This window comes from Mucor velutinosus (assembly GCF_035048745.1).
Source record: "Mucor velutinosus strain NIH1002 chromosome Unknown tig00001551, whole genome shotgun sequence".
Lineage (NCBI taxonomy): Eukaryota > Fungi > Mucoromycota > Mucoromycetes > Mucorales > Mucoraceae > Mucor > Mucor velutinosus.
Window position 1 is genome coordinate 162595 of NW_027041919.1, and position 14085 is coordinate 176679.

The window sequence follows — 14085 nt, forward strand, 5'->3', positions numbered from 1 at the left end:
AAAAAAAAAAAAAGTGATTTTTAGTTTGCTTGATTGGTTTAAATAGAGTCACTGGCATTAGTCTAACATTGGAGAGTAGCTAGGCAAACCGACTACGCCTCTTCAAACAAAGCTGTATTAAGAGACTACGAGTGCTTGTGCGCTTCGGATGATTTTCTAAATTCGCTTTGCTTCGGTAAGAACCAATCTATGCGGCGGCGGCTTGCTCTGCCGACCGCTTTTATTCATTTCATTGAAATACAACATCTAACGAATGTAGATGTTCTAGCACGCCATTATCCGGCGAGAGCTCTGCATAAATATGACTCTTTTGAGTTTTTTCGAGTGCTCCAAACCTGTATCTATGGGAGCAATTTGCGTACGGGCATATAGCACAATTGCATCGCCTACTACTGCTCAAAAATACGCAAAACATAACAAATTTGGATGTATTTGAACCGTAATTTCTCGCGCTAGAGACTGTCTTGCGCAGCTAGAATAGCACCAAGCAATTGCTCTCATCCAGCAGTTACTCAAGGACATCTTTGCTCAACCTTTTTTTGGGATCGTCGAGAATCGGGCTCCCAAGCCATGATGTACCCCTTGTGGTTTTTATCGAAAATCAAACGATCCTTTAAAATGAAGACTTTTGATATAGCATATATTAATTCAAAATGATTTTCTCGATCCAAGGTAACTCCTGAAACTACTCTTACGAGATCTTGATATGTAAAATCTCGACATTTTGACCCTAAACCTCATTTTATACTTTCTAAGATTGCTCAGTAAGTTTGTTTATGATACCTTTCTCAAGTAGCACCATTGGATGCGCCTTGAAAAGTACTCTAAGGAAGCTTAAGGAGAGGTTTTTTTGTAGGGGAGTCGAGCTCCAGGTTTTATTTAAAGCTTAAGGAGAGGTAGAGTGATTATTACTTTTTATATAGTCAAATCCGGCAAAATAGTTCAAACAAGTCGCAAATTAATTAAAATCAACGAATTGAGACAGACTATAGAACGGAGATTTAACCAATTTGGCGGCCATTCTCTTCCTAGAGGCAGTCGATGCTTTTGATGAGGGGTGTTGCAGCTTCATGTCGGTTATCAGTTTTGCTTAACATTATCGTATTTAAAAAAGATCAGTTGTAGTATTGATCTTCTGAAAATACTCTGTGATTATGAATTTATTTTTCATGACACTATTTTGATATTAAATCTATGCATGATTTCATCTAATGTTGGGCTTCTACTATAGCAGCAGGATTCTCGGAACCAAGCTTCAATTGATCAACAACTTGCTCAATTTCCATTTCTGCGGGGATTTTGTCTGGTAAGTTTTCAGTGTTGGCTGTCGAGTCAGAATTGAGAGATTTTGTGGACGATCTGTCATCTTGTTGCTTCTTATCAGCATCATCCTCTTTGTCGTCTTGGAGTTCAAAATTGCTCTCATCCTCCACATCGCTATTGCATTGACTTTGAGTTATGCTGTCGCATGGCTGCGCTTCAAATTGGCTGATTGGAGCGCTCGCTTGTTGTTTATCGCTGATGCCGATTTCAGCAGCTCTTGTCAAGGCTAAATTAATTCTCTATCACATGGCGAATTATTAGATTTCAACGCAAAAGGTGAATATCGTAGATTCAGTTACCATGGCTAGCCTATATTCAAAATCATAGCTGGTGTATGACAAAGCGACCTCCCAGAATCCTTTTCCTCGTATTCTTTGATCCAAATGCCAAGAAGTCATGCCCACCTCCCTACACGCCATGTTCTAACGATCAGTCAATTGCAAATAATGCCATTACATGCCATTCACTTACCAATACGCAAAAGGAACAACCCACTTGTCAGCCGTGATCTTGTTTTTGTGATCCACAATCCAATTGAGATGAATGATAGACTCTGGATAGCGTCCCATGGCGTTCAAGATAGATGCTTTGATGAGCAACAGAGCTCCTCTTTGATCGTAGTACTCTGGAGGCGGTGTCTCTGGCAAAAGCTCTGTTGTACGGATGCTATATTCCAATTTTTCTGCTTCCAGAATCCTGCTCAGTGCATGATCTGTCAATGCCATATTTTGCTCCAACTGTGCCATTTCCATAAACTCGTAAGCATTGAAGAGGTACATGTATTCCAGCGCACACATGGTCATGTCCATGTCCTGATATCCGCTGGACTGGAACAGTTTGACTTTGCGTAAAATATACTGTTCAATGCAGTAGGTGCTCGATGTTTTGCTGTTTCTGTTTGATTTGATCACATGAGGGATCTCTGCAAAAGCCAGGATAGCTTCTGTGCGCTGACCCATCATATCCAAGCAAGCGCCCGTCAGGTACATGAAAATAGGCTGAGACCAGTATCTCTCCCTGGACAGCGTCTGGAATATAGCAGCTGCTTCCGCCCACTTGTTCTTCATCATATGGTTGAACCCAATTTCATAGCTACACATGTGAAGTACCTCTACTTCTGCCCATTCATTCTTACTAGTGTCGATAGCGTACACAAAAGATTGAGTAGACAGTGTCAGATTACGGGCTAATCGAGATGTTTTGCCTGCAAAATACAAAAAGATGGCCGAGTTGGGAAATGCCTTTTGAGCGTCCAACAGTGTTTCAATAGCAGGTTGTGTGTACTGGTCTGCTAGTATCTGAGGACAAAGGCTGGTCAAGGTGGTGTAATAAGCCAACAGCATGACGGACGACATGGAAGCTCTTGCTCTTCGACCTTCGAGGCATAATTTCAGCAAGGCGAAACCTAAATGCTTGTCTGCTTTCCAACCAAATGCTGCTACCGTTCTTAGAATCTTTTGGGGCAATGAAGATAGCACCAAATGCACAGCACCAATGCCAAACTGTATACCGGAAATGGTGTCTCTGTCAATGTACTCATTGTGCAATTGACCCATGCGTTTATACTCTTGCCAAACAATGCTGTAACTGGAGTAGGCTAGCCATGGGAGTTAGTGGCGACTCTAGCCAGCAGGAACTTTTAAAGCACTTGCCTCTCCTCAAATTCAATCCACATTTGATATACCCTGTGATGGTTTCTTGCAAAAGATAGAGTATAGCCATTTGCAAGCATGCCTCTGCTTTCACTACATGAGCTCTTAGGATACCGTTGGGTACCGTACTCACTTTATGCGTTTCCAGTGCCTTGGGTTTAGCAGGAGTGATGTTGGTAGGCACGCCTGATCCACGGGAGAATTTAATTGAGTTGCAGTAAGATGCAAAGTACTGTATCACCGTGCCTCCTACATTTCTCTTTGTTGAGTTGTCGATCTGTGCGCTGGCAAGACTGTAGGTAGACATGAGTACTTTGATGGCATTGTCTGTGGCCTGCTGACTACTAGACTATTGCGCTTGTTAGTCGCATTGCTTTATGCCTGTGATTCGTTGTATATTATATACCATGAGTGCTGGTAAGAAAAAGAGTGTGAGTATCAGCCAGCTTAGACTATAGCATTTGTAGGTCTACCTTTCAAGAATACCATGGAGCCCAAACCAAGTGCATGAAGAGGATCACTGGATATCAATCCAATAAGCTCATGTCTTTTTAAACGACAAAACGGCATCTAACACCTACCTCTGCGCATTTTCTTCAAACAATCGTTTTGCCTTCATAAAGCGATTGCTGAACAAGTGGTGCATTGCTCTCAGTATTGGTTCATCTAAACGTTGAAATATAAATTAGACTTTCAGTTCTGACACTTGGGACCTAACTTTGATTCTGTGCTCTCACCTGCTTTCTCTTGTTCACGTGGTGTGAGATTATTTGGTTTGACAGACTTGGGATCAATGCAATCCAAGACGATCAAATTCGCAGATCCAGTTGCATTACTCTCTCTGCTGGTAGCAGTAGTAGTCGCGACGCCATGGTCCAATTCGTAATCAACAATCACTGCTTCTTCTCGTTTGAGTCCTTTTGATCCAAATGTTGCTGCTGGTAAGACGCTTGTTGCTGCTGTTGTAGTAGTGGATGAGCTTGTTGATTGTGGAGATGGCACTGGCTGATCTGTGGTAGTATTTGATCGAACAGGCTCTTCTTCTTCTTCCTCTTGCTCTGCAAGTGATGTTTGAAGCGCATTGATCACAAGCCCTAATTCAAGTGGAGCTGTATGATCATTGTTACTATCAAAACTGCTCAAGCTGGAACGACGGCTGCTGTTGTTGCTGCTCATGGTGGTAGATGTCTCAGTGGTAGCATAATCTAGTTCTTTATCATTGTGCACTTGCAACACTGCAACTGGAGGTTCGTACGATGTCTTGGTATCCATAACTGATATATAGTAGAATGGGAAAAAGGAGAAGAAAAAAGAAAGAAAGAGACGAGATATCACATCATTTTATATAACACGGTAAAAAAAAATAATATGAAATTAAGGGGAGGAGAGAGCATGTAGCACTATAAGGAGACACACAATGCCAATTTGTATAAATATATACACCATCTTCTTGTTGCTCCTTTTCAATATGTACTTTTATAATATGCCTTTCTTACTACTGCGATGTACAGCTCCTTTGCTTTAATATAGGCTTCTTTTTTTGAATTAGACAATATGATGTCTGTTTAACCAAGATGTCTCCTTTCTTTCTGCCTTGCTAGCATCAAAAGAAATACACTCAGCGAAACACATCAATTAATTGCAATTTTGTATAGTAATATCAGTGCTGTATGATGGAATAATGTAGCAAATAAGTGCGCAAGTAGGAAGCGTGCGTTTCTGGTATGTATCTCTAGTGAGCATTGCACTGAAAGAAAGGGCTGCTATGAGAGGTATTGCCCGAGTGATCCAATGGAAATCAAACTGCAATCTCATTTGAATAGAACGGTACCATAATTTGTATACACCAAGCCCAACAAATGGCATTGGATCTAACTCATGGAGCCCAGGACCTGACATTGGGAATTCTGTCAATGTCAATGTGAAAATGACTACACATCGTTGGATTTTAGCATTATCCACCAAGCAGATCCTTTCATGAGACTCTCCCAATCACAGTACGTTCAGCTGCATTACTAATACAAACACTCAAATCTCGGGTTCGGATCAACTTTTAAATGTTCACAGTGACTCCTTAAATTAGGTATATAAAAATCGAGGGGGGAACCCGCTTGACATGCTAACACACAGCTTTTACTTGTCAACTTTTACATACATTTATCAGCATGTCAATCATCTCCAGGGCATTTACAACAGCAGCAACAGCAGCAGCAGCAGGGCCCTTCAGGCTAGCCATTGTTGGCAGTGGACCAGCTGGTTTCTATACAGCACACCGATTATTAAAAGAATGGCCCAATACACAAATAGACATGTTTGATAGTTTGCCCGTGCCTCATGGTCTTGTGCGCTTTGGTGTGGCTCCAGATCACCCCGAAGTCAAGGTAATAACAAAAAGCTCTTCTCTCAGACGAATCAGCGTATTTACTGACTCACTCGACACTAGAACGTCATGACAACCTTTGATAAAGTCGCTGAAGATGAGCGATTCCGCTTCCTGGGCAACGTCCCTGTCGGCACCAACAGCAGTAAATCACTCAGCATCAAAGATTTACAAAACCATTTTGACGCTGTTCTTCTCTCTTATGGCGCTAGTGAAGATAGAAAGATGGGAATACCTGGTGAAGATACATTCGGCGTCGAGTCGGCCCGGAGCTTTGTAGGTTGGTATAATGGCCACCCTTACTATAGAGATTTGAAGCTGGCGTTGGACGATACAGAGACAGCGGTTGTAGTGGGTCAAGGCAATGTGGCATTGGATATTGCTCGTATCCTACTCAGTCCCATTGATGTGTTGAGAAAGACGGATATTACGGAATACGCCCTGGAGGCATTGTCCAAGAGCAGAGTCAAGCATGTGCATGTGGTGGGCCGTAGAGGTCCTGTTCAGGTAAGTTGCAAGTGATTTGCAAAAGGGGAGCATCTTGTTTTTGCTAACAAGTAATACCCAGGTGTCATTCACTTCAAAAGAATTGAGAGAGCAAATGTCACTTCCTGGCGTAGAGTTCAAGGCTGACATGGATTTTATTAAGCGAGCAATCGCAGAATCACAACCCTTCATCAGCAAGAATCGACCCTTAAAGCGCTTGATGGGATTGTTAGAAAAAGGATCACCTACACAGCATGCGGATAAGTCATGGACAGCTCAATTCTTGCGTAGTCCTGTCGAGATTTTAGCACAGAACGACCGTGTGAGTGGTATCCGATATGAAATCAACCGCTTAGAAGGGCCTTTAGAGAAGAGACGTGCTGTGGGCACTGGTGAATTTGAATCACAAGAGTGCGGTATGGTGTTTACAAGCATTGGATACAAGAGTGTGCCTATCAAGGGCGTGCCATTTGATCATCGCCAAGGCAGGGTGCCCAACACGTATGGCAAAATCGTGGACAAGGATGACAATGAATTGGCTGGTATGTATACAGCTGGCTGGCTGAAACGAGGTCCTACCGGTGTGATTGTATCTACCATGACAGACGCCTATGAAACAGCAGATACCATTGTGGATGACTTGAAGAATGGCAAAGACATGCTGTCATCATCTGAGGCTGGAGCAGACATTGATGAATTGCTCAAGGAACGTGGTATTCAACCTGTCAGTTATCAAGACTGGAAACAGATTGAAGCTGCAGAATTCGCTGTGGGTGGGAAGTTGGGTAAACCCAGAGAGAAATTCTCAAGAATACAAGATATGCTGGCTGTGCTTGGTCGTTCCTGAATGTTGAGCAATAAAATAGACTTTTTTATATATATCGTACTACTGCTACTATACCAAACATATGAAATCAGGAATAGCTCTCCTCTTGAATTAAACATCCCATTTGTTGAACATTACAATTTTATTAGTTGGGAAAAGTTTTTTGCCTCTCTTTTTTTTCTTCTTGTGCTTTGTTCATTTACACCCTTTCAATATGGCCGTTCTGACGGATGAGCAGCTCTCCAACCTAAAGCTGTACAAGTACTCGAGCATTGACAAGTCGTTTTTAACGAAATATGTGCTTCGTCATTACTGGGATGTCTGTATCAAGTTGTTTCCTTTAAACATGGCGTAACTATCCAGCACAGCGTTAAAAAATCATCCTGACACATGTATTGACTTTTCTATACAGACCCAACCTCATTACATTGACTGGCTTGATGTTTATGATCTTTAATGTCATCCTTGTCTTTATCTATGTACCCACCATGGAAGCTGAGGATGCAGGACCTGCTTGGATTTACTTTTCATTTGCACTTGGGTTGTGGCTCTACTCCACCTTTGATAATGTGGATGGCCGTCAAGCCAGAAGAACAGGTACATCCAGCCCGTTGGGCGAGTTATTTGACCATGGCTGCGATGCCATCAATTGCTCATATGCTGCCATCATTCAAATGTCTGCTCTGGGGCTAGGACACACGCACAAGGCTGTTATCATTTATGCGATTGCTACCACTGGATTCTATCTATCGACCATTGAAGAGTATCACACAGGCACATTGTATCTCGGCTATATCAATGTCCCCACTGAAGGTGTGTGTTTGTTATGCATCATGTATATCATCTCTGGTATCTACGGCCCCATGTTTTGGAAACAGACAGTGGGATCCGTCTTTAGCCAAGTGCCTTCTTTTATGCAAGCATTGACATTGAGCGATGCTTACATTTGGTTCATTGGTATCATGTTTTTGGTGACTCATGTGCCCATGTGGTAAGACCTTTAAAGTGTATATATATATGTGTGTGTGTGTGTTTGTGTGTGTGCACAGACAACTGACATGTGAATCATCCTCTAGTTTTTATGCCATGTACAAGGCCTGTCGTCAAAAGGGTAAACCGTTTATTCGTAGCATGTTGTACGACAACTGGCAAATCACATTATATACCGTCTCCTTCTACCTCTGGGTCACTTCGCCTTATTCCTTCATCCTGTCTCATGAACACTATGCCATCTACTTGTTGGCTGTCGGTATCGTGTTTGGTCGCATCTGTTCAAAGATCATCTTGGCTCATTTGACCAAGTCTGAATCACCTTTGCCCACAGGCTTGCTGATCCCCTTGGTGTTGGGTGCCATCATCACCAACTTGCCATTGTACACCAACATGGACCCCATCTTTACGCCTCAGTCAGAGTACGTGTACTTGGTCTGTTATTTCGTGTTGGCACTTGTATTTTATCTTCGTTGGGCTGTGCTTGTCATTGACAGCATCTGCACCTATCTTGGTATCCGTTGTTTGGTGATTCCTGATCAACATACAAAATATCAATAGAAAGCTTTAGAAGCATGCGCAAATAAACCTTAGAATTGTACATATATACATATATGCAAAATGTGTTTTTATTTACAAAATAAGGCTTCGAATACAGTGGGATTAAACTGAATCAATGCCTCTCTATCAGCCTTTTCTTGGCCATGACATGCAGCTTCAAAGATGTGATACACCTGTTTTAATAATTGACACATGTCTTGATCTATATAAGCGACAGTAGTATGAGCATAAATGAACATGTTACACATCACTCAGCAACCAAACCTTTTGCATTGTAGTAGTGGGTCCATGTCTTTGCCAATGATTGCATGATGCTGCCTCTGTAGTGAGGTATGCGAGGCCAGCATGTCTTGATCACTGCGATGAGTGACAGGGCCGCTAATCGATGGATGTCTCTGATTTTTGGATTGTTGCTCAAAGTCATGGACAAGGCCGCACACAGCTCTGGTATCAGTGCTTTTAGATACTGCACGCCAATGGCCCCCATGGCATTGTATAGCCGCGGAATATGTGTCAACAGAATAGGCAAGAAAGAGATCTTTTGTCCAGCATATAAGAATCCAGCCATGATGCCATCCTTGAATACTCGCTCGTACAGATTGGACCTGACTTGATCTTGTCTTTTTGTGGCGATTAAATCCAGAATACATGGGTAGGCTGCTTTCAGTAATGGGATATCACGCTCTTCTGATAGATAAGAAAGGCATTTGAACAAAGACTTGTGTGTGTGTGAGTCTAATTTGATTTTCTAGGTATGGTGTTCAAATAATGCGTACCTCCAAGAACACGTTGTCTAGGCCGAATTTCGAGATGCATTGTGGATCTAGCTTCTGAATCATGGCGTGCAGCATATAAATGCCTTGTTCTTTGTATGAAACATCATAATCATCGAGAATGATCAATATGGGTGGTATCAATAGATGTAAATTGTCTTGCAATTGCTGTGTCTGCATTCAAGTCTATTTAGGATGTCTGCCAAATCCCAATACAGGAGCTGTTGCTTACCGATATATTGTTCAGTAGCCACGACAAGAGTTCCACATAGTATCCGTTTTTCCATTGTTGATCCTCGTGAATATCAATGTTCTTCGATCCATACCTCGATTGAGATCGCTTGGTGGACAGACTTGGATGTATCGATGCTTGCTTTTTAAAAATAGGTTGTAAGGTAGTGAACAGAATATCCGTGACATGTTGGTCTATAATATGTTTTTGCTTATCATTTGCCTCGCATGTACAGTATGTCTCTATGAAATGATCCATCTCTATGTCTATGTAAAAGCTGAGAGGAGCAAAAGAGCAAGAAGTCTGTATCTGAATCTAAAGCCCATCTTTAGCACAATTGGTGGTAAAGTTGGGGTCCGTCATGGTTTTAGACCGTGTGAGGTGGTGCTGCTGCGCGGATTGTAAAGATTTATTTGAAGATTTTTTCTCTACTCCTCTCATTGCTAGGCTTTTTCTCTTTTCTTCTTTACTAGTTGAATAGATAATTGTCGTTTCCACCGCTCTTTCTATCTTCTTGCCTATTCCAACTGCTTTTGCGATTTGTGTGTGATTTTGTGTGTGTGTGTGTGCGTGCATACATTTGCTTGTGCAAACATGTTGAACATGGAAACTAATTATACACGTTTTACTAGTCCAGAAATCATCCCAGCATCAACAACATCCACAGCAACAACTATCAATATACATATATAAACAGCTAGACTCTCGTTGAACTAGGCATCTAGAAACAACAACAACAACAACAACAACAAAAAAAAAAACGTATATACGCTTCAACAACAACCTCATTCAACACAACTTTCGACATAATTCAACATGACTGATATGATGGATGACAGCTATAGAATGGCAGAGAACGGTAAAGAAAATTACGCAGCACTTGCGATTCTGTTGATTTTCGCCCTTGTATACTGATGCATTTTATATGATACATGTAGAGTACTTTCTTCCCGAAGGCGATGAGATGTATGAAGACGAACCCATTACGTACGTGTGCACGCTAGAAACAACAATACATAGATGACTCACCATTGAAAACATATAGACAAGAAGATTGTTGGACAGTGATTTCCTCCTTTTTCGAAGAAAAGGGTCTTGTCAGACAACAATTGGATTCCTTTGATGAGTTTGTGCAGAATACCATGCAAGAACTCGTGGACGAAAACTCGAATCTTGTTCTTCAGCATGTTGGCGGCGACGGTGATGTTACAGTAAAGTGTCTTTTGTGTGCAAGTATTTCCATAGCGTTACTTAATTCTCGCCTATAGAAACGATATATCATTGACTTTGGTCAAATCTACTTGTCAAAACCCACCATGACAGAAGCAGATGGTAGTACGCAGCCCATGTTTCCCCAAGAAGCGCGTATTCGTAACTTGACGTAAGTGAATATTGGTGCACACGCAAGTGGCCCAAAACTAACAAAGAGAGAGAAAACAGATACGCGTCCCCGCTTTATGTTGACATGAGTAAACGTACACAAATCGCAACACCATACGATCCCAACAACACCGGCCGAAATCCCAACGACTTGTTCCAAGACGAACATGGCTCAGAACACCCACAAATGACCAAAGTATTCATCGGCAAGGTGCCCATCATGTTGAGATCCACTTACTGTATTCTCCATGACATGCCTGAAAGCTCCATGCATGAACTCAACGAGTGTTCTTTTGATATGGGTGGTTACTTTGTCATCAACGGTTCCGAAAAAGTATTGATTGCTCAGGAACGTATGGCCACAAACACAGTGTACGTCTTTTCAAAGGCGCCTCCCTCCAACTTTCAATACACGGCTGAAATCAGATCACAACCTGAAAAGGGCTCCAAGAACGCCTCTCCCTTGTTCATCAAGATGATGAGAGCTACGTCTGAAAGAGGCTCTTCTGGCCAATGTATTCGTGCTGCTTTGCCCTACATTCGTTCTGAAGTGCCCATTGTCATTGTGTTTAGAGCGCTAGGTCAAGTCGCTGATAGAGATGTGTTGGAACATATTTGCTACGATCGCAATGATTACGAAATGCTGGAGCTGTTGAAGCCCTCGATTGAAGAATCGTTTGTCATTCAAGATCAAGATGTTGCTTTGGATTATATCGGTAAAAGAGGTACCACTGTCGGCGCCACCAAGGACAAGCGTATCAAGTACGCTTCAGAAATTCTGCAAAAAGAACTGCTGCCTCACGTTGGCACCGCTTACAAGACAGAGACTCGCAAGTCCTACTTTTTTGGTTACATGATTCATCGTTTGTTGTTGGCTGCTCTTGAGCGTCGTGAATTGGACGATCGTGATCACTATGGTAAGAAGCGTATGGATCTGGCTGGTCCCTTGATGGCAAGTCTGTTTAGACTCTTGTTCAAGAAACTGACAAAGGATGTGGCCAAGTACTTGCAAAAGTGTATTGAATCCAGCAGAGAGTTCAACTTGACGCTTGCTGTCAAATCCAATACCATCACCAACGGTCTCAAGTACTCTTTGGCTACCGGTAACTGGGGTGATCAAAAGAAGGCCATGCAATCGCGTGCTGGTGTGTCTCAGGTACTAAACAGATATACTTACACCTCTACCTTGTCCCATTTGCGTCGTTGTAATACTCCCATCGGCCGTGATGGTAAGATTGCCAAGCCTCGTCAATTGCACAACACCCATTGGGGCCTTGTCTGTCCTGCTGAAACGCCTGAAGGTCAGGCTTGTGGTCTTGTCAAGAATTTGGCTCTTATGTCTTACATCTCTGTCGGCTCTTCTGCTACGCCTCTCATCATGTTCTTGGAAGAATGGGCCATGGAGAACTTGGAGGAATTGAGTGCCACGAGTATTGCTGATGCCACCAAGGTGTTTGTCAACGGTGTCTGGATTGGTATCCATCGTGATCCTGGAGAACTGATCAACTCGCTCAAGCAAATGAGACGTTCCGTTGACATTTCGCCTGAAGTCAGTATTGTGCGTGATATTCGTGAAAAGGAATTGAGAATGTACACGGATGCTGGTCGTTGTTGCAGACCTCTTTTCTTGGTGGAGAACCAACAGCTCAAGTTGACGCGTGATCATGTCTTGCGTATTCAAGACACCGAAGACGACTATGGATGGCAAAACATGATTGCCGATGGTATTGTCGAGTACGTGGATGCGGATGAAGAGGAAACTGCCATGATCTGTATGACGCCTGAAGACTTGGCCGAGTCTCGCATGACAGCAGAGTACGGTGCCCCTCTCCAAGAGACCAGAGACTTGTTCAGTCGTGTCAAATCTCAAACTGGCAGCTATTCACATACTTGGACTCATTGTGAGATTCACCCCAGTATGATTCTCGGTATCTGTGCTAGTATCATTCCCTTCCCTGATCACAACCAATCTCCCCGTAACACTTACCAATCTGCTATGGGTAAGCAGGCCATGGGTGTCTATCTCACCAACTTCCAGACGCGTATGGATACGCTTGCCAACATCTTGTACTATCCTCAAAAGCCTCTCACTACCACCAGATCCATGGAGTTCTTGCGTTTCAGAGAGTTGCCTGCTGGTCAAAACGCCATTGTCGCTATTCTATGTTACTCTGGTTACAATCAAGAAGATTCCGTCATTATGAACCAGAGCAGTATTGATCGTGGTTTGTTCAGATCTCTCTTCTTCCGTACTTATATGGATGCTGAAAAGAAGGCTGGTATGATGTTTATGGAAGAGTTTGAGAAGCCCACGCGTGACACCACGTTGCGTTTGAAGCATGGTACCTATGAAAAGCTGGAAGAAGATGGTTTGATTGCACCTGGAACGCGTGTTTCTGGTGATGATATTATCATTGGTAAAACTGCTCCCATCCCTGCTGATTCCGAAGAACTGGGTCAAAGAACAACCACGCACAACAAGCGCGATGCTTCCACACCGTTGAGATCCACTGAAACTGGTATCGTCGATCAAGTCATGTTGACCACCAATCAAGACGGTCTCAAGTTTGTCAAGGTCCGTGTCCGTTCTACTCGTGTGCCTCAGATGGGTGACAAGTTTGCTTCTCGTCACGGTCAAAAGGGTACCATTGGTATGACTTACCGTCAAGAAGATTTCCCTTTCTCTGCCGAGGGTATCACGCCAGATCTCATCATCAATCCTCACGCTATTCCCTCTCGTATGACCATTGGTCACATGATTGAATGTCTGCTTGGTAAGGTGTCTACATTGACAGGTAATGAAGGTGACGCTACTCCTTTCACGGATGTCACTGTGGAAGCCATCTCTCAAGCATTGCAAGCACAAGGCTATCAATCCCGTGGTTTTGAAGTCATGTACAATGGCTTCACAGGCCGTAAGTTGAACGCTCAAGTCTTTTTGGGTCCTACCTATTATCAACGTTTGAAGCACATGGTGGATGACAAGATCCATAGTAGAGCAAGAGGTCCTGTTCAGATCTTGACGAGACAGCCTGTGGAAGGTCGTTCCAGAGATGGTGGTCTTCGTTTTGGTGAAATGGAGAGAGATTGGTAAGTGCGATAGTGTGTGTGTGTGTGTGTGTGTGTGCATGTGAATGATCCGGTATTGACTTGCTATTGTAGTATGATCAGTCATGGTGTTGCACAGTTCTTGAAGGAACGTTTGTTTGATGCCTCTGATGCTTATCGTGTCCATGTCTGTGATATTTGTGGTTTGATGGCCATTGCCAACTTGAAGAAGAACAACTTTGAATGTCGTGCATGTAAAAACAAAACTAGAATCTCACAAATCCATATCCCCTATGCTTGTAAACTTTTATTCCAAGAGTTGATGGCCATGAACATTGCTCCTCGTATGTTTGTGGATGCTGACTAACTCTTCTTTTCCTTTTCATATTATAAACTCACCCTTTTCTCTCTCTTTCTCTCTCTTTTGCACAAAA

General features: G+C 42.8%; 5 protein-coding genes across 5 annotated transcripts; 3 read left to right on the plus strand and 2 right to left on the minus strand.

Annotated features, from left to right (window-relative positions):
• Positions 1 to 1208: 1208 nt before the first annotated feature.
• IDH2 (NAD-dependent isocitrate dehydrogenase) lies at positions 1209 to 4247 on the minus strand (the record flags this gene model as incomplete). The annotated part of the gene is made up of 8 exons (XM_064826545.1): positions 1209 to 1562; positions 1623 to 1731; positions 1795 to 2920; positions 2976 to 3324; positions 3382 to 3389; positions 3449 to 3495; positions 3557 to 3641; positions 3713 to 4247. The coding sequence occupies 8 exons, from the start codon at positions 4245 to 4247 to the stop codon at positions 1209 to 1211; spliced, it is 2613 nt and encodes an 870-aa protein (XP_064678405.1).
• An 893-nt stretch (positions 4248 to 5140) lies between these two features.
• Positions 5141 to 6688, plus strand: ATC70_007284 (uncharacterized protein; the record flags this gene model as incomplete). Its single annotated transcript, XM_064826546.1, has 3 exons — positions 5141 to 5356; positions 5419 to 5862; positions 5924 to 6688. 3 exons carry the CDS (start codon positions 5141 to 5143, stop codon positions 6686 to 6688), a joined length of 1425 nt encoding a protein of 474 aa, XP_064678406.1.
• Positions 6689 to 6881: 193 nt separating this feature from the next.
• SSN2_2 (mediator of RNA polymerase II transcription subunit 13) lies at positions 6882 to 8218 on the plus strand (the record flags this gene model as incomplete). Its single annotated transcript, XM_064826547.1, has 3 exons — positions 6882 to 7018; positions 7080 to 7658; positions 7744 to 8218. The coding sequence occupies 3 exons, from the start codon at positions 6882 to 6884 to the stop codon at positions 8216 to 8218; spliced, it is 1191 nt and encodes a 396-aa protein (XP_064678407.1).
• Positions 8219 to 8286: 68 nt separating this feature from the next.
• On the minus strand, positions 8287 to 9481 carry ATC70_007286 (uncharacterized protein; the record flags this gene model as incomplete). The annotated part of the gene is made up of 4 exons (XM_064826548.1): positions 8287 to 8420; positions 8483 to 8936; positions 8995 to 9165; positions 9224 to 9481. 4 exons carry the CDS (start codon positions 9479 to 9481, stop codon positions 8287 to 8289), a joined length of 1017 nt encoding a protein of 338 aa, XP_064678408.1.
• A 558-nt stretch (positions 9482 to 10039) lies between these two features.
• Positions 10040 to 14018, plus strand: ATC70_007287 (DNA-directed RNA polymerase II subunit RPB2; the record flags this gene model as incomplete). Its single annotated transcript, XM_064826549.1, has 6 exons — positions 10040 to 10082; positions 10162 to 10210; positions 10269 to 10434; positions 10492 to 10604; positions 10664 to 13693; positions 13766 to 14018. 6 exons carry the CDS (start codon positions 10040 to 10042, stop codon positions 14016 to 14018), a joined length of 3654 nt encoding a protein of 1217 aa, XP_064678409.1.
• Positions 14019 to 14085: the final 67 nt, after the last annotated feature.